Source organism: Oreochromis niloticus, linkage group LG3 (genome assembly GCF_001858045.2).
Source record: "Oreochromis niloticus isolate F11D_XX linkage group LG3, O_niloticus_UMD_NMBU, whole genome shotgun sequence".
Taxonomy (NCBI): domain Eukaryota; kingdom Metazoa; phylum Chordata; class Actinopteri; order Cichliformes; family Cichlidae; genus Oreochromis; species Oreochromis niloticus.
Genome location: NC_031967.2, coordinates 85,296,260 through 85,314,803, shown reverse-complemented (window position 1 = coordinate 85,314,803; position 18,544 = coordinate 85,296,260). Strand labels below are relative to the sequence as shown.

Below are 18,544 nucleotides of genomic sequence, written 5' to 3'. Positions count from 1 at the left end.
GCTGGTGCATCTCCATTTGAACACCCCCGGTGCCGCGGCGTGGGCGTCTCAGATGGTCAGCAGTCCCCGGTGGCACCTCCTCTCTCCACGCTGGTCCTCGGGGATTCCATCATCAGGAACGTGCGGATGAGGGGGGCGCTCACGCTGTCGTTCCCGGGAGCCACCGTCGTCGACATAGTGGACAGAATTCCCAACATCCTGGCGTCCCACCCACAGGCCAACCGGCTCATCATCCACATCGGCACCAATGACATCCCCAAACAGCAATCAGAGCTGCTGAAGCTGGACTTGGGTTTTATCAACAATTTTGATGCCTTCTGGGAGAGAAGGCATCTTTTTGGGGCAGACGGACTCCACCTCAACGCCCGGGGACGCCGTTTGCTGTCCGCCAATTTGGTATTTGGCGTACAGCACTCCCGCACACGGCCCTGTCATTACCCCAAACCGACATTACCTGCTGATCTGTCCGCCACTGACTGATGCCCCCTGGTCCCGGCTCCTATATTTGTTCCACTTTTAACAGTGATACACAAAACTCTGGACTCGGACCTCTCTCTCCTACAGTCAACACAATACCCGTCATAATCACAAACAGAGAGCAACAGATTTGTCATAAATCCAGTAACTCCAAAAACATTAATAACCTCCGGCCTCTTCAAAAATCTCAGCATTCATTGAACTCTACTGTCAAAAATCCACCAGTCTCGATCAGTATGGCACTTTTAAATGTCCGCTCGCTGTTGAACAAGTCTTTTATTATTAATGATTTAATTTTAGATAATAAACCTGATTGTTTATTTTTAACTGAAACATGGCTGGGCTCGGATGCACCAGTTGTTCTCACTGAGGCCTCCCCACCAAATTTTAATTTCTCTTTTTCCTTTAGAAGTGGTAAGAGAGGTGGTGGGACTGCATCTTTAACCAACAACACACTCACCACCAAACAAATCTTATTTGATCATTTTGCCACTTTTGAATTCCACGCTATTGTTTTTAGCAGCCGTCCAGTTTTATCTGTCACAATTTATAGACCACCTAAAGACAGTGCTGCTTTTATCAAGGAATTCTCAGAATTTTTAACAAACATACATTCAAAGTATAATATGATAATTTTAACCGGTGATTTTAACCTGCACATAGATAATCCTTCTGACCCTACATCAAAAGAATTCTTAAACATTCTTCACTGTATGGATTTTACCCAGCACGTCACGCAGCCGACTCACAACAGAGGACACACTCTGGACCTGGTCATCACCCATGGGCTGTCCACCAGTGTGTCCTCTGTTTTTGACTTGGCCGTCTCTGACCACTACTGTGTGTTTTTTAACATCACCGGTTTTATTCAGCGGGAGACCTCGGTGCGAACTGTGAGGAGGCGCTATCTAACCCCTGAAGTGGCTGCAAATTTTACCACCCTGTGATTTTATTTTTAATCATTTTAACCTCAAACTGAAGAAAAGCCTTGACTCCGTTGCTCCACTCACCACCAAAAAGATTAACATAAAACGTGTATCACCCTGGAGAAACGAAGAAGTCAAAAAACTCAAAAGGAATTGCAGGGCAGCAGAAAGGAGATGGAGGAAAAATAAAAATGCAATCAACCATCAAATACTTTGCGAGCAACTAAAAATTTACAATAATACACTAAGGAATTCAAGAAATTCATACTTTGCCAAAATAATCAGTAATAACAAAAATAATCCCAAGGTCCTCTTCTCCACCATAGATCACTTATTTAACCCTGATTTTAACAGCTCCCAAAGAACCCCCACAGACTCACTCTGTGAGCAGTTTGCAGACCACTTCAGGGGAAAAATCAACACCATCAGATGTGATATTTTATCTTCTCGTGATATGATTTTAAACACATCTGAGGGCTCGATGGTACCTGAGGAGACACTGGACAGTTTTGTCCTGGTTAATGCTGAGAACCTTAAGAAAGTTTTCTCCACAGTGAGACCCACCACATGTCTTTTAGATCCAATCCCCTCTCCACTTTTTAAAACACTTTATGGATTTTTTGAAGCTGAGCTTTTATACATGATGAATTGCTCTCTTCAGTCGGGTGTCTTCCCTGCTGCCTTTAAAACGGCGGTGGTGAGGCCCCTTCTGAAGAAGAGCAATTTGGATTGCAATAATTTTAATAACTACAGACCTGTATCCAACTTACCATTTTTAAGTAAAATTTTAGAAAAACTTGTTTTTATTCAGATTAATGATTTTTTGAATGATAAACAGATCCTAGAAATATTTCAGTCTGGATTTCGGGTGAACCACAGCACAGAGACCGCTCTCCTAAAGGTTTTAAATGATATTAGATGTAACTGGGACGCCCAGAAGCTCTCAGTCCTGGTGCTACTGGATCTAAGCGCAGCCTTTGATACAGTAGACCACGCTATACTTTTAAACAGACTGAAACACATGGTGGGCCTCTCTGGTGCTGTACACAACTGGTTCACTTCCTGTCTCTCAGACAGAACTTTTATGGTGAGTATGGATACATGCTCCTCTAAGATCCATAAAATAACATGTGGTGTGCCTCAAGGGTCGGTTTTAGGCCCTGTACTTTTTAATTTATATATGCTCCCTCTTGGCGGCGTCATCAGGAGGCATGGAGTGAACTTCCACAGTTACGCTGATGATACTCAGCTGTATATCTCCGTGTCTCCTGATGACACCAGACCAATGGATGCCCTATTTAACTGTATTGTAGATATAAAATCTTGGATGGCAGAAAACTTTTTACAGCTTAACCAGGACAAAACTGAAGTTTTAATCATCGGTCCTGAGGCTCAGAGAGAGAAACTCTTGTCTAAATTACAGGCATTTTCACTATGCCCTTCACTACAAGTGAAAAACCTGGGTGTTATTCTTGACTCTGAGCTTGGTTTTATCCCACATATTAAACACGTAACCAAAATTGGATTTTATCATCTAAAAAATATAGCCAGAGTCCGCCCTATTCTCTCTCGGGCCAACACGGAGATGCTGATGCATGCTTTTATTACCAGTCGCATTGATTATTGTAATGCCCTGCTCTCTGGTCTCCCCAAAAAGAATATTTCACCTTTGCAACTTTTGCAAAACTCTGCAGCTCGTGTGCTGACGAAGACCAGAGGGCGGGCCCACATTACACCGGTTTTACAATCGCTGCATTGGCTCCCCGTGTGTTTCAGGATCGATTTTAAAGTTCTTTTATTGGTTTTTAAATGTCTTAATGGTCTTGGGCCTTCTTATCTTTCAGATCTGCTTTTACCATATGAACCCTCGCGGACCCTGAGGTCCTCTGGTACTGGCCTTTTGATTGTCCCTAAAGTCAGGACACATACTCACGGAGAGGCAGCTTTTCAGTCGTATGGTCCTCGACTGTGGAACAGCCTGCCGGAGGAGCTCAGGGCCGCAGAGAACGTTCATGTTTTTAAAAACAGGCTCAAGACCCACCTTTTTAATTTAGCTTTTAACTAACGCTTATTTATTTAATGCTTATTTATTCTATCCTGTTATTCTATTTATATTATTCATTTAGTTTTACCTAATACCTATTGATTGTATTCTTATTCATTTTTTATCTTCTTACTCTGTTTATACTTATATTTATATTATATCCCACTCTTATTTATTTTATCTTTTTATCCTGTTTATATTCTTATTAGGTCATATCTCCAGTGTTTCCTCGGAGGGGGTTCTCTGCACCGGGGCTGTGATCGACCGTGGCTGCTGGGGCCCTGTGGGTCCTCTGAGCCTGGCTGGGGGGCTTCTTTGCCTCCCTCCTGCTGTGTGCCCAGCCTGGAGGCTGCGGTCTGTGACCGGCTCCCGGTGCAGACAGCTCCCTGTGATAGTGTTTCCTCACTTGGCTAATACGTACCCAGCCCAATTTTACTCTTTAGGTGTGTGTGTGTGTATGTGTATGTGTGTGTGGGGGGTGGGGGGGTGGGGGGATGTGTGTATCATGACCGCTTCTGTTAATGACAGTGCGGGGAATGAGTGGGAGGGTGGGGTGGGCTGCTTTTAACCATGTAAAGCACTTTGTGCTACAGTTTGTATGAAAAGTGCTTTATAAATAAAGATTGATTGATATAATAAAGATGTGAGTTGTTTTTGAGCCCCTGTATTAAAAGTAGATCCAGTTTAAAGTCAGCTTGAGTTTGATGTCTTTATGTCAAAGCTGCTCATGATGTTGAGCTGCTGATGGAATAAAAACAGGTAAAAATCTGCCTCAATATAAAAGCATGTAGTCCAGACTTAAATGTAGCCTATTGTTAGCTGAGGTCCACACACAGTGTTTGACAGTGTAAACTGTGTGAAAGGGCTGCTGGTGGAGCTCACTAGGATGAGCAGGTGACCATGTGCCACGAGGTGGAGAGCAGCTGGCCTGGCTTTGATTCTGACCACGTCCCCTTTCTCTCTCCCTCTGCTTTGCTGTCACTTATCTTCACTGCTCTGTCCAATAAAGCTGAAAAAGGCCCCAAATCAAAGAAATCTGCTGCAGCCTCTGAAATGTCTTCTGTTTCCTTCCCGACGGCTTTTTCACCGTCAGCCCATCAGACAGTCCAGTAGCATTTATGATGATGTCATGATGTTGAAGAGACTGCTATGGTGGCCTCCCATGACCCCCAGCCTCATCTACACTGAGATGCAGACATTTGAAAAGCAGACAACTGAATAATAGTCCAACACAACAGTCTGTGTACAGACACACACTGACCTTTCATAGAGTCAAAGGAGTCAATCAAACACAGCTAGTTGAGTCATTTCTTGTGTGAGTCTAAAGTGAATCTAGTATTTGAAAGTCCACTTCCTGTATTTGTTGTTGAAGACTTCTTCAGCTTCTTCTCAAGGACATCAGCTGCTTGTTTGGCAGCAGAGGCAGTTAAGAAGCTTCCTGAAAAACACTGAACAGTGAGTTCACTGTGGCATATGACAAATTCAGCTTTCTATGTGCAAATGTGTCTGTGTCAACCTTTCAAATGCTGTTGAATCCAAAACATCAGCGGCTCCTTGGCTGCTCACTTCATGCACTTCTGTCTTTGTGACAGTCCAATGACATCACAGCTGTTTCCACCCCCAGTGTCTCAGGACTGGACACCTTTAAACATGTGGAGGATCAAACAGCCGTCCAGCTAAACATACATGAAACTATCAAAGCTGACAATCATTCCAATAACATCTAATGGTGCATATATATAGACACAGGACTACAAGGAAATGGCTCTCAGCATCTGGCTGTGGGAACAAATGATCCCTGTTTGTGTTCAAATTGTGTGCATGTTTTAGACGTGTGTCACATGTAGAAACACAAAAATCCCACAATGACACAAAGATGTGTTTGACACAACTGTGCAGCTGTAAGTTGTTTCTAATGATTCATTGAAGCTCTTCTAACATTCTGGAGACAATCAGTCCATGAATCTGTTCAACACCACAACAATTTGACTTCAATGTGAACGTTTGCCATTAAATAACCTTCTTCATCCAGCTGACAGCATCCTTCATCCTATGATATGAACAGTTCCTCCTGCTGATGACAAACCTCTGACATGATCTGCTTGAGGAGCTTTTTCATGTGAAGCTCTCTGAGCTCAGGGCTAAGTTGCTGTGTTTCATCTTTAAGAGCTGCTGCCTCCTCGCCGTTCTTCTTCTCCTAATGACACCATTTCTGCTTCAGATCTTTCACTGGGCCTAAAACAGATTAAGTTTGTGTTTTGGAGTTTTGTCATTGTTGTTTGAGTCACTGAATCAAGATCTCTGCCTCCTTTTGTTCTCACACTGGGTTTAATGAAAGAAGGTTTTTGTTTGTCCATTAAAGTTCTTTGTTGTGATCTTTTAAAGGATCCTGTGATGATCCAGAGCCTGGCTTGTCTCCAGGAGTCTCTCAGTGACCTGAGCAGCAGCTACAGCTCTGCTGGCCTCTGTGTTCACCCTGCAGGAGACGTGGAGACCCGCGCTCACCTTCTGCAGCACTTAGACACAGTTGCAGTGACGGAAGGTGAGTCATCCTTTAGCAGGACATCATTCAGGCTTTATTAGCATCACTGTGACTGTTATTGTGTTTGTAGGAGGTTTCCTCTGCTGGTCTCAGACAGCAGCAGAAACATCAGCCTCCCTGTCAGTGGAGATCAGTTCTTATGTGCTGTTGGCCAAACTCGGCGCCTCCCCGACTGCTGAGGATCTGGGATATGCCTCTGGTATTATCAGGTGGCTGACTGAGCAGCAGAACTATTATGGAGACTTCTCCTCCACTCAGGTACTACACCACCCGAACAGCATGAAGCTCATCTTTGAGTTCATCTACAGTCTTGGACCAAATCAGAAGAAATAATCCTGAAGCTTTCATGTTGTTGCTTTTCTCTCAGATATGCAGACTTGTTTTAGCAGGCAGGGATGTTTTTTATTCTTTATTTACAAGATGAAATTGACTTTGGTCTAAAAATGTGTTGTTTTAACAGAACAGCCTTCTGTGCACCAACTACACGTAACAGCCTGTAAATAACAGCTCAGCTGCAGTCTGTAAGTTTATACCTGTGATTTCTCTACTTTGTTTCTCTGAGATCATCTCTGTTAAACATATGTAACCTGTTTAACCTTTATTTAACCAGGAAGTGAAGGTTAGAAACTCTTTGTGCGAGTGTGTTGAAGTGACACAGGCAGTGTGAACTTCATGTCAACATGAATCCATCCTGTAGGACACAGTGGAGGCTCTTCAGGCTCTCTGCTCCACTCTGGTGTTCAGTCCTGAAGGTTGGAGCACAGGGACAGTTCAGGCTCCAGCAGGCAGCTCACATTTGATCAGGACAACAAACTGCTCCACCAGGAGGAGGCGCTGCAGGACGTGTCAGGAAAATACAGGCTGGAGGTGAAGCTGCATGTGCTTCAGTGCAGCTCAGTGACAGCATCATGTAACCAGGTCCTGGTTGGTGTCAAACAGGCTTTCTTTGTTTCTTTGTACTTATAAAACATAAAGAAGCATTTTCACATGTAATCAATGTGTTTTCATAGACAACATTAGAGCTGACAGTAATAACTGCACACAGTACAATTCTATTTGACACTAAATTAAAAATCAATGAAGTCACTTTGTGTCTACATGAGAATCAGAGAAACTTTCTTCATCCCAGAGGGAAACTGAGCTGTCGGAGCAGCAAACACACAACAAACATCAAGCACTGATAGGAAATGAGAAACACAGATATTGATGATAAATATTAAGATAAAGAGATAAATATAGAGATATAAATATAAAAGTGTCACGGTGTAGAAAAGTGACAGCAGGCTGCACTGAGCTGTGATTGGTTCTGTTTGTTTCCCAGATTTGTGCACCTACAACATCCCAACACCTGCTGATGTCCCCACTCTCAGTGTGAAAGTCCACACAGAGGTGAAGCCCACAGGTGGATCTGCCAGAGCCAAACTGACTGTGGAAATACATCCCTGTAAGTATGTGACAGGTGTTGGGAAATCAGTTTTACCCCGGTTCTTTTTTTATTCCTCGGGCCTCCAGAAATGCACCGGACTCAGTAGCCATTTTTACAAAATCTTTATTCATCTTTATTTAAGCATGCACTTCTAGAAGGGAAGACGAGGCCGGTGTCCCTCTGCAAAATCTTCACCCCTTTGTTAGTCACAGCCAGCTTTATAGAAGCAGCCCTATCATAAATCCCCCACAGAGTGCTCCAAACTCTGTGTCTGTGTCTATGTGAGTGCACGTGAATGACTGTGTGTGCGTAGCTGTGTGTCTATGTGAGTGCACGTGAGTGAATGTGCATATAGGTGTGGGAGTATATCAGTTAAAACACTGTGGGTGTGTGTCTCTTCCTAGGGGCCATAAATACCATCTCCCCTCCAGACCACAGTTATAAAGTTAAATGTTGAGACCCCCACCTAGGTATACCCTGAGGAATTTCCACTTAACATTAACTCCTTTCTGTCTTAGCTTCACAGTTCAAACTGGGGAGGGTCTCCTAAGATCTACTCCTAAGTTCATGACACAGTCAGGCCTTTATTTATATCCAGGGCAGTGTCAGTGTCTCTACCATAATTCTACATTCAATCTTAACACATTTCTAAACTCTAAAACAAACTAAACATTTCTACACAGGTTAGAGGAGAGTCTGTACCAGCGTGGAGTCACTGTGGGTGGATGAAGAGCATGTGTGCACACACTGTTCAAACACAGCTACAGTGGGAAGGAGAAAACTACAAACATGGTGGTCCTGGATGTTCCCCAGAGTGTGAGTCATTAGACAGATCATGTGATCACTGTGATGATGTCATCTCCTCACAGCTCAAACGTGGCCTCCTGGTGAGTCGTGTTGAACCAAAGGAAGATCCTGTTCTGGTGTCCTTAGAGGAGGTCAGAGAAGTCCACAGTGGGGACACCAGATGATGATCTTTGGTACAAACTGTGTCTGTGATTGTTTCTGTCTCGTCCAGTTATCAAAAGACACATCATCAACCACAGAGATCATCCAGGAGCTCCCAGTGGACGACCTGAAGCCAGCCGTGGTCCAGATCTATGACGACTACCAACCAGGTCCAAGTCTGACTAAGCTTTACTTCAACAGCACACTGACACACTTCAGAGGATCCATCAGACTGAACAGTTCATACAAGCTGATGTTTCCATCAGTGGGACACAGAGAAATGACACTTTCATAAATCTGGTTTTAGTCACTTTGAGTGTAAACAGGAAACAAACTGCATCATTTGTGCTTCTTGCACCAGGATCCTCCTCGTCTCTCCCACAGCCAGGAAGTTCAGTTCTGCTCTCATGAAGCAGCAGGAAGATGTGAGGCTCAGAGTGAGGACTGAGTACAGACTGATGGCACACACTCAGCCTTTTGCCACTGCATGCACAGCTGTGAGTCATGTGACACTCGTGCACTCGTGTTGATCAACCTCTCATTGCAGATAAGTGAACTCTCCCAGGGGCAACGATCACACACAGTGGTGTGAAAAAGTCTTTTCACTCAGTCATTTCTTCCTGTTTTTATCACACAAATGTTCCTGTTAGACAAAGATAACACAAGTAAATAAATGATGATGTCATTGATTAAGGCACAAAGGTGATCCCAACCTACCTGAGCTGTGTGCAAAAGTAACTGCCCCTCTGCTTCAATCATGAATGAACTGTGATGAAGCACATTTGTTTCTAAAGCTGAGTTCAGTCTGACAAACACACTCAGCCTGATCACTAGAAGACCTGTTGGATCAACAGACTCATCAACTTCTACAGAACCCGTGTGAGAAAGTGAACAGGCTGAAAGATGTCAAACAGCAACACATAATGCCTCCATCTACACAATCAGCTGACAGAGTCACAGCTGTCAGTCTGCACAGGGTTCAAAGCCATTTCTAAGGCTCTGGGACTCTGTGGAACCACGGTGAGAGCCATTAAACACAAATGCTGAAAGTGGGGAACAGGGCTGGACTGGGACAAAAAATCGGCCCGGGCATTTTGACTAGAGACCGGCCCACCAGTATAGAGATTGAAAATGTGACGTCATTCAGGGGTAAAACCGCAAAGGATTCTGGGAACTTGTGGCAAGAGGTACTAGCGCACGCAGGCTTTCAATTGAACTCAGTTACACAGCGATAAAAAGAAACCCAAAAAATGGCAAGAAGCTGTTGTATTATTAACAGCAATAGCCGGTCGCATGACAGCCACGGGAAGCCACGGGTAAAGAGATCGGGGTTTTTTTTATCGGATTACGTCGTTGTAACTGTCCCTGAGACAGTTAAAATAAAGTTGTTTATTTCATATGTTTCTGTGATAGATTCGTGCTTAATTTGGTTCATTTATTTACAAGATAAGATGATAAAAGTGTACAATTGATTAAAAAACATGTCTAAAATATGTGATTACAAAATATGGGTTTGTTAAATATGTAAAGTGCTGTAAAGTTTGTATGAGGTAGAGTTTGTAATGGTCACATGACCAGAGTTTGGTTGAGAGCGCAACCGTGGCATGGTGAAGCTAGCATGGATACAGAGCTACAGATGCATCTACAGCCGCAACGTTAATGTCATTCTGCATGTGGTCCAAGAGGCGCACACGGTATGGTTTCAGGTATAATGTTGCATATGTGTTCTACACGGGTAATAAGAGGATATTTTTGTGATATACATTATTGTGCATTTTTTCTGTTCTGCTTGCGCAAGACTGTTTATGGACACTGGTATGAGAGACTGATAAGCTCAAAACATTTATGTTGTAAACTTTGTGTTTCTTCAGTTTTCACGGTGTCTGAAGACAATAAGAGTCAGAGAGAGAGAGAAATAAATTTCCGAAGACATCAGTATGATGCGTGGCCATTCTTTGTTGGACCCCTGTAGTTACAGTCGTTGAAGAGAAACTTTTTAAGCCATGTTTCCGAAGTAAGAGCCGACGGATGGTCTGGATATACCAAATATAACGTCTCAGAACACTCCAGCTCACATGTTAGTCTGCTCCAAGCATTCCCACAAAGGTCATTGTTTTTTAGTAGTTAATATGTCATTTTTCTTAACATAATCGGTGATATAGGTTACAAGCAAGTCTGGCGCTGAACAGAAATTGTCGCGCTATGCTCCTTTATTTATTGTGCATAAATAATGAATTGTCCTGACAGAATATTGCGTTTCACTTCTGTTATTACCACGGTACATTGACAAAAACATATACTTTTATTCACAGGATAAAACAATTGTTTTGTATCACTAATTGTCCAGTGTGAATACAACATACAATATTATTGTCACTGCTACATTTCTGTAATGCTACCAGAAATTATTTCCACTACCGTTGAGCTCAAAGGTCCTATTAATAAACGGTTAACGAATGTGTATTTATGAAGACGATTTGTGAGACTGGTGAACTTGTTTGTACGATGGTCTTTCGTTCTACACGGTGCATTTCAAGGTCCTGTACCCATCCGTCGGTAAACTGTACCTGGGCTTGTTGCAGTGACCTGAAGTTACTAAAAACTTCATGAGTGTATGCACTCACTCCAAGAACCGTATAATTATAAATATGAGCGTGGTGAAAGTTGGGCAGCACGACGCTAACATCTTTTGTACACTCTGTGTGCTCATAAGGGTCTGGCCTTTTCACTTCTTTGATTTTTTCCTCGTATCTTTTCTTTGACTTTTCGTCGAGTCTGTCTTTGTACGGACCGGCATTATTCTCCTTAGTTTTGTACATTCCTTTTTTGTGCGGCAAAGAAAAACCAAGAAGGTGTTGGAACCGGAGAATGAACGTTTTGCGGTGCTGCAAATGCTTGCATTTGATGCGGTACTTGGATTGTTTTGCCACGAGTTCCCGGCATGCAATGCGCGAAAGTCACGTGATCTGTCAATCGCTATAGGAAAAACCAGAAAGCCTTTGCATGAAAACAACTGCTTTGATGTACACTGCCTTGTTGGTATATATGTATCAATCTAATAAACTTAAACCTACACCATCCTCCCTATTCTGGATTTTAAATAGTACATAGCGGAAACAAAAAGACTGCTTGGTCGAGTTAACCTCCTGAACTATGTACAACACATGGTAGAAACCTTAAATGAAGACCAAGAACACTAGAGGTGAGACATGATCATTAATTAATATTAAAATTAATAAATGACAGATTTAGTGATATTTTCATAAACACCTCCTTTCTTTTTTTTGTTCTCAATTTTCTTTAGTCCGTCTATAAGATTGCTAAACAAGGGGGAGGGTGCATCCGGCCTCCTCGGCTGTAATTGGTCCAGCCCAGAGTCGATCGTGACCAATTGGCCAATCCACCACCTTTCATTATATATACCCTTCCTACAAAAAAAAAAAAAAAAAAAAAATCCATCGGCCCATAAAAACGAAAAATCACCAGCGGCCCACCGGGCAAATGCCCTGTATGCCCGATGGCCAGTCCAGCTATGCGGGTGAGGTGCCCATGGCATCACCGCTACTTGTTGAGAGTAAGAGCTATACGCTTTTTCATGTCAAAATGTCGTCATAAATAAGTCTCCAATAACACCAGAAAAAGTTGCCAGATTTATCACTAGTCGCTTTTTAGAAAAAAAAGTCGCTAAGGGGTCTGGTCTGAAAACTCGCTAAATATAGCGACAAAGTCGCTAAGTTGGCAACACTGATAAACACTAAAGACCAGGTTTGTCCTCGTTTGCATAATGGACCTGTGTCGGTGTGTGACTGTAGCCTCGGATTTATAATGTTAAATAGTGATTTCACAGTAATATCAAAGTAATGTAGCGAGTAGTGTAACTAATTACTCACTTCAATGAGTAATAAAGTAAAATACTGCAATACTTTAAAGAAACATGATCAGTAATATGTAATAGATTACTTTTTTAGAATAATGTCACGTGATTGTACTTTATATTAAACGTGTTATTAAATCCAACCACAAATGCAAACCTGGTCATACTGTTCACAGCTGAGGTGTTTAATCAGTGATGGAGACTCTATGACCTCATGTAATGTCTGCTGGTGTCACGGTCCGTGGTCCTGTGTCTGTGGAATGCGCGGATAGCCACACCCCCCGGGCTGGGCCATCCTCGGCACACCTGCTCTCCATCGCTGTGATTACAGGAGAAGCTACTTCACCCGGCGCTGACGGATGCTCCGTGCCAGTCCGTTATCACATCACAAGTGGTAACTAGGCTCCCATGAAAGCGCGTATCACTTCTGGTTGGAACTGTATCTAATCTGCCTACTTATGTCCAGGTTTCGATTCGGCGTTCAGCATCTGTCACCTGCCTGTCCTCCTGCTCGATTGGATCTCTCAGTACATCACCTGGCTCTTCCACTAGCTCCACAGGACTTCCTGCTCACGGACTGCCACTCAACCCTCCCGAGCTCCCACGGTCCCGCTCTATCGTAAGCCCGCGACTCCCCGCTAAGTTCTGATGTGTTTTCCTGCTTCCCGGCTTCCTAGTAATCTTCTCCCCTTTTTCTTGCAGCCTCCCACGGTCCCGATTCCGGCTTCCCCGTGTTGTTTCCTCCCCGGGTTTTTCAGTTCCTCGTTTTGCTCTCTAGGTTTCCCGGGTCGCCTTTCGTTATTGTAATAAAGTGCCTTTTCTGTTAGCGCTGAGTCTGCGCTTGGATCCTTTTTGTGCACACGCGCCGTGGCGCATGACAGCTGGAATCACTGAGACCATCACATTCAAACGTGGAGTCTCATGCAATGATCCAGGAAAACAGGAGGTTTATCACTCCTGTTTTCCCACAGCGTTTACACTTCAATCTGCTGTTGGTGGCTTTTTTGCAGCAACTGTGACACTTACTAGTAGAACTGACACACAAAACAAAACAACAACTACACTAACTATATACTCTGCAACACACCCAGTGAGCTTGATTTGAAGTGGGTTTAATAAACACATTGCAATGTGGAGAGAGCATACCAGTGAAACACCAGGACCATCTCTGTGGCACCGCCCTTACATCTTATATACAGAGATAAGCAGATGAGCAGAAGGAGTCACTATCTGTTTAACGTCTCCCATTACAATAACCTCACTGTGTTAACTGTCCACATGCATGTAAACTAGTGACAGGAGTGCTCTTACTATGGTAGAGTGAGAAAGTGATATTACTATAACTAATGTGATGTGATTAAATATGTGATTAATACATGAGAAAAGAAATCTGCCACCTACATCCAGAACAACATCACAGACACTCTGGACCCCCTGCAGTCTGCCTACCGGTCCAACAGTTCCACATCAGACACCATCGCTGCTGCCCTTCACTACTCACTCTCCCACCTGGAAAACAAAGACTCCTACATCAGGGTAGCTGATTATAGGTCCCCTTTCAATACTGTGATCCCACACAAACTCACTCACAAACAATCTACACTCGGCCTGCATCCCACCCTCTGTGACTGGCAACACTCGGCCAGCACCCCACCTTACTTTTTGAATGGCAGGCCTCAGTCTATCAGGATCGCCAACAAGACTTCAGCCAGCATTACCACAAACACTGGCGTCCCACAGGGTTGCATCCTCAGCCCCACCCTCTACACCCTGGTCACCCATGACTGTGTCACCTCCAACAAAGACAACAACATTTTGAAGTTCACGGATGACACTGCAGTGATCGGTCGCATCACTGGAGAGGACGACGTGGCTTATAGGAGAGAGGAGGCTGGTCTGGTGTCATGGTGTGAGGACAACAACCTCACCCTCAAGACTGATAAGATGAAGGAGACGATAGTGGACACAAGTAAGAAGAAGAGGCCTCACCAGCCGCTGTTTACCCGGGAGCGTGAAGTGCAGAGGGTGAGCAGCACCTGGGCATCCACATCAGTGAGGACCTCACCTGGACACTGAACACCACACCGCTGGCCAAGAGCAGTGGCTGTATTTCCTGAGGATGCTGAGGAAATTTGGTATGTTGGCCAAGATCCTCAGCAGGTTCTACAGCTGCACTGTGGAGAGCACCCTGACCAGCTGCATCACTGCATGGTACGGCAGCACTACTGCTATGGGCCGCAAACGCCTGCAGAGAGTGATAACAACCGTGGAGAAGATCATCAGGACCCCGCTGCTCTCTCTGCAGAGTATCGACCATCTCAGAGTCCAGAGGAGAGACACACTTCTGCCCTCGAGATGAAAGTTCAGAAGTGTGAAATCTAGAACATCCAGACTCAACAACTCCATCTTCCCACTGCTATCAGACTCCTGAACAGCTGACCGACCTCAAACTGCAATTTGCACATCAGGTAACTTGATTTTGCACATTAAACTCCTTTGTACATCCATGTACATCAACATCTGCAGACCACACGTGTCTTCAATTACTTATTTGTACTTATTTGCAGTTATTTATCTTTTTATTTTTTTAATCCTTATTTTTATCTTTTTATTTATTCTTATCTTGTTCTTTTAACCCCTATCTAACTTGGCATTGTGCATTGTGTGTTTAAATTCAGTTTAAATTCAGGGACACAGACCCCCTGCTGATCCTCTACCTAATCACACGAGTCAAGGTATGAAAACGGGTGTGGGTCACAATCAGCCAAGGTTTTTGGTGAACCCATTGTGAGACCGAGCCCCACCCTATCATGTGATTTTCTGTGATCAAATGGCCCAGGATGTGAGTGGGTGATAAGGCGTCCATGTCCCTCCTTGGGGAGATACTCCCAGAGGGCTTAAAATCTGGGACTCTCCACCATTTGACCCTAGAACTGATGAAGCTTCTTGGATGAGAGGTGAAACGTCTTCAAGCAACGCTTTTCTTTCCAAGCTCCTTTGACAACATCATTCATAGAACAACTTTCAGCTTCTTTTGCTCTGCTACAATTTGGATGGATTTGCATTTAAAGATGCAAAGAGACTAAAATGGTTAGGGTCAGGAGGTCAAAGGTCAGAGCTCCTGTGGGTCTGAGGGCAGCCTCACGCTGGAGAAGGATGAAGGAGTCTGACCTGAGCCAGTGTTTGGCATGAACACATCAGCACTGCTCTCAGTGAGCCTAACGACAGCCATTAGAATCATTTCAGTGTTTCAGTCATTTAAGAACACTTCCTGTCACTGTGGTGGTTACAGTGACATCATGCAGTTTGTGTGTTGACCTCCAGAGGGCGACAAATCAGCACAGACAGAGAGCTCCATTCAAACTTTGCTGCCGTCAGCAGTGGTTGGGAGTAATGGAATACATGTACCGCCGTTACGTATTTAAAATACAAAATATGACTAACTGTATTCTGTTACAGTTACCGTTTAAAAAGGTGGTATTTAGAATAGTTATTTTCTTGAAATAAATGGATTACACGGCGGTCTTATTCTGTTTCATATATTAGGCTATGTCCTCCCTATTTTTTGGTAATTCCACGCCGGTGGAAACCCAAACAAAAGAAGAGGCTCTAATGTCTGTGTCTCAATCTCGCGGCCCATGTCACCCCTACTTGCGGCCCGCATAATGACCTGAAGAATTATTTTTTTAAATGATTTAATATGAAGGCAGAGTGTTACAGGCATCGCCTTAAAAAATGTAGCCTCATGGGCAGTGTGGTCCGTGCTGCAGGGAGAATGGACTGCCATATCCGTTATGTGTATGTGAGCGCCAGGGAAGGGAGAAAAAGGAGAGTTTAAAAGTACGAGTCGTCACCGAGCAGAAATGGGAGATGGAAGCATGTAAATATAATAATAACCACAGCAGCCAAGAAGAGTGCCTGACGAGCCCAGTTGTAAGTAAGGTATTAAGACTCGACTGTACACTGTGTTCGTGTTTTCCTCTAAAACAGTAAGTTTTGTTGGAGCAGCCTTTCAACGCCTCTCTCTGTCTCTCGCTAGCAAAGTTGACCCAGACAACAAAGTAAAGCTAGTTTCCAGCTACGAGCTCGACACAGAACCCAACGTATTAGCCAGAGGTCCCTTTACTACGGTTAACGCGGAATAGTTTTCTATATGAGATCGCTGCAAAAAGTGCAGCCTTACTGTGATCCCACATATACTCACTCACAAACTGTCTACACTCGGCCTGCACCCCACCCTAGGAAGAAGAACAGCAAAGTGATGACCAGTGTTGGGTAAGTTACTTTAAATTAGTAACTTAGTTACATTACTAGTTACTTCTATCAAAAAGTAACTCAGTTACTTCAAGTTACTCGTTACTTTCAAAGTAACTAGTTACTAGGGAAAGTAACTTTGGTTTTACTCAGAATTCTCTTGATAATGTGTTGCTTCCGTAACTGGATACCCAACAAGATTGCTAGTCTTCTAGCTTGCTTACTTGGCACAAGTGCACTGTGCCACCTACTAATAGAAAGGAAAAAATAATGTGCACATTTCTACGAGAGAAATCCCACGCCTGGACCGTCATTGACCGCTGCATGATTCTAGCCTGCTTTTTACATCCAACACAAAACTGCAGTCGTGGTGCTTTTGATTGTACTCAGAACTCAGAACTTCTGCCTTCTGAATAGGAAAGATGTAGGTAACACCAGACTGCAGATGAGCTGCATACAGGGCTGGACTGGGACAAAAAAATCGTCCCGGGGAATTTGACTAGAGACCAGCCCACCATTATAGGAAAAATCATAAAGCCTTTGAATGAAAATAAACACTGTTGTGACAGTGATGTACACTGTTCTGATGGTATATATGTATCAATCTATCAATTGTTGGTTGTAAGACTCAGATAATTTTTTTAAAAGCGAGACATTTTAAATGAGAATAATAAAGAAAAGTATTTTTTGTGCCCCCCTTTCCCCGTTAATGCCCCCTGGCAACACTTTGCCCCTGCACAGTTACCAGCTGTCAGCTACGTAAAAAAGGATGCTGGTGTTATTTGTCTCTCAGAAACAGTTCATAACTTCCCTTCAACTCATTCATGTCACCTAAAAGGTAAACCTGTTTCTCCATCACCTGTTCAGCTCTGATGATTGAGTAAGGACATCTCCTCGTTTCATCTTCATGTTTCCCACTCACCAGATATACAAACCATCATGACCAGTAGCTTTTACAGCTGTGGATCCAGCAAACATCAGCTGATACTAGAAATTAATATTAAATAAATTCTAACAACAGCTGATCAAGCTTAAACGTGCTGCTGTTGTTTAGCACGACATCCGCTGGTTTCCTCTTTCTGGCGCAAAGAGGGCAATAAACAAACAAGAGAGAAAAGCCGATCAGCTGATCATTAATCAGTTTCATGATTGAAGTAGAAACAGGGGAGGAGAGAATGAGAGAAGAAGAGGCAGCTGTGCAGCGTAAAGACAAAATAAATGCAGCTTTGTGTCTTTTTCATTGTAGCTGAAGCTGTGTTCCTTTTCAGTTCAATACGAAACGCGCAATATTTTCTCTGAAAACGAGACGATTCTGTTTTTTACAGGACGGTTGGCAATTCTAATAATTAACCGTATGAACAAAATAAAGTTCAACATCGGTAACATAGCACCCACCCAGCTGTATAGAAACTCCGTCATGCTAGCTAGTACGCAGTACAAAAAGTCAGCATAACGAAAATAAACTGCACCTGAACTTGGTTTATATCTGACCCGGATAGACTGCATGTCATAACTTCTTACCTGAAGTTCAGTTCACCTGATACTCGGACCGGCGGCCGCTCCTCTTGCCTCCCTTTTCCTTCATCTTCCACCGCTTGCTAATGTTATTGAATCTGTGGAAGCTCCACGATAGCCACCACACGAACTAACAAATAACGAGCCTATCTAAATCCCAGTAACTAGTAACGCGTTCCTGGTTTTGGCATAATAACTAGTTACCATGCTCGTTACCACAATAATAACGTAGTTACTCTAACGCGTTACTTAATAACGCATTAGTCCCAACACTGGTGATGACAGATGTTTGTGTTTCAAACAGGAAATCAAGCAGAAAAAATTCACAGCCTCCCAGAGAGTTTGCAGCCCACAGTGTTTCAATGCTCCTGATTGTTGAAAACGATGTGCCAGGAGTCCGCTGTTGAGTTTTGGACGAAATGCATTCTGGGATATATAGCTGTCCCAAGTCCACATCGATGCATGCTCGATAAAACGGGCGGATCGAGAACACATCCGGGACTTTTTCGCGTTCTCGGCTTGATGCGTACTTCGAATT

General features: G+C 43.6%; 1 protein-coding gene and 1 long non-coding RNA gene across 2 annotated transcripts; both read left to right on the top strand.

Annotated features, from left to right (window-relative positions):
• Positions 1 to 5,819: 5,819 nt before the first annotated feature.
• LOC109199515 (alpha-1-inhibitor 3-like) lies at positions 5,820 to 6,590 on the top strand. Its single transcript, XM_025905899.1, has 3 exons — positions 5,820 to 5,989; positions 6,060 to 6,247; positions 6,450 to 6,590. The coding sequence occupies exons 1-3, from the start codon at positions 5,842 to 5,844 to the stop codon at positions 6,477 to 6,479; spliced, it is 366 nt and encodes a 121-aa protein (XP_025761684.1). The 5' UTR covers positions 5,820 to 5,841; the 3' UTR covers positions 6,480 to 6,590.
• Positions 6,591 to 12,480: 5,890 nt separating this feature from the next.
• Positions 12,481 to 13,063, top strand: LOC109199521 (uncharacterized). Its single transcript, XR_002059879.2, has 2 exons — positions 12,481 to 12,856; positions 12,940 to 13,063. It is a non-coding gene; the product is annotated as an uncharacterized LOC109199521 (long non-coding RNA).
• The last annotated feature ends 5,481 nt before the right edge of the window (positions 13,064 to 18,544 follow it).

Excerpts from the sequence above, each read along its gene's own strand:
- LOC109199515 (XM_025905899.1), top strand. The coding sequence starts at position 5,842 with ATGATCCAGAGCCTGGCTTGTCTCCAGGAGTCTCTCAGTGACCTGAGC. Across the intron at positions 5,990-6,059 it reads CACAGTTGCAGTGACGGAAG|GAGGTTTCCTCTGCTGGTCT; the intron begins GTGAGTCATCCT and ends TTGTGTTTGTAG. Across the intron at positions 6,248-6,449 it reads GAGACTTCTCCTCCACTCAG|AACAGCCTTCTGTGCACCAA; the intron begins GTACTACACCAC and ends TTGTTTTAACAG.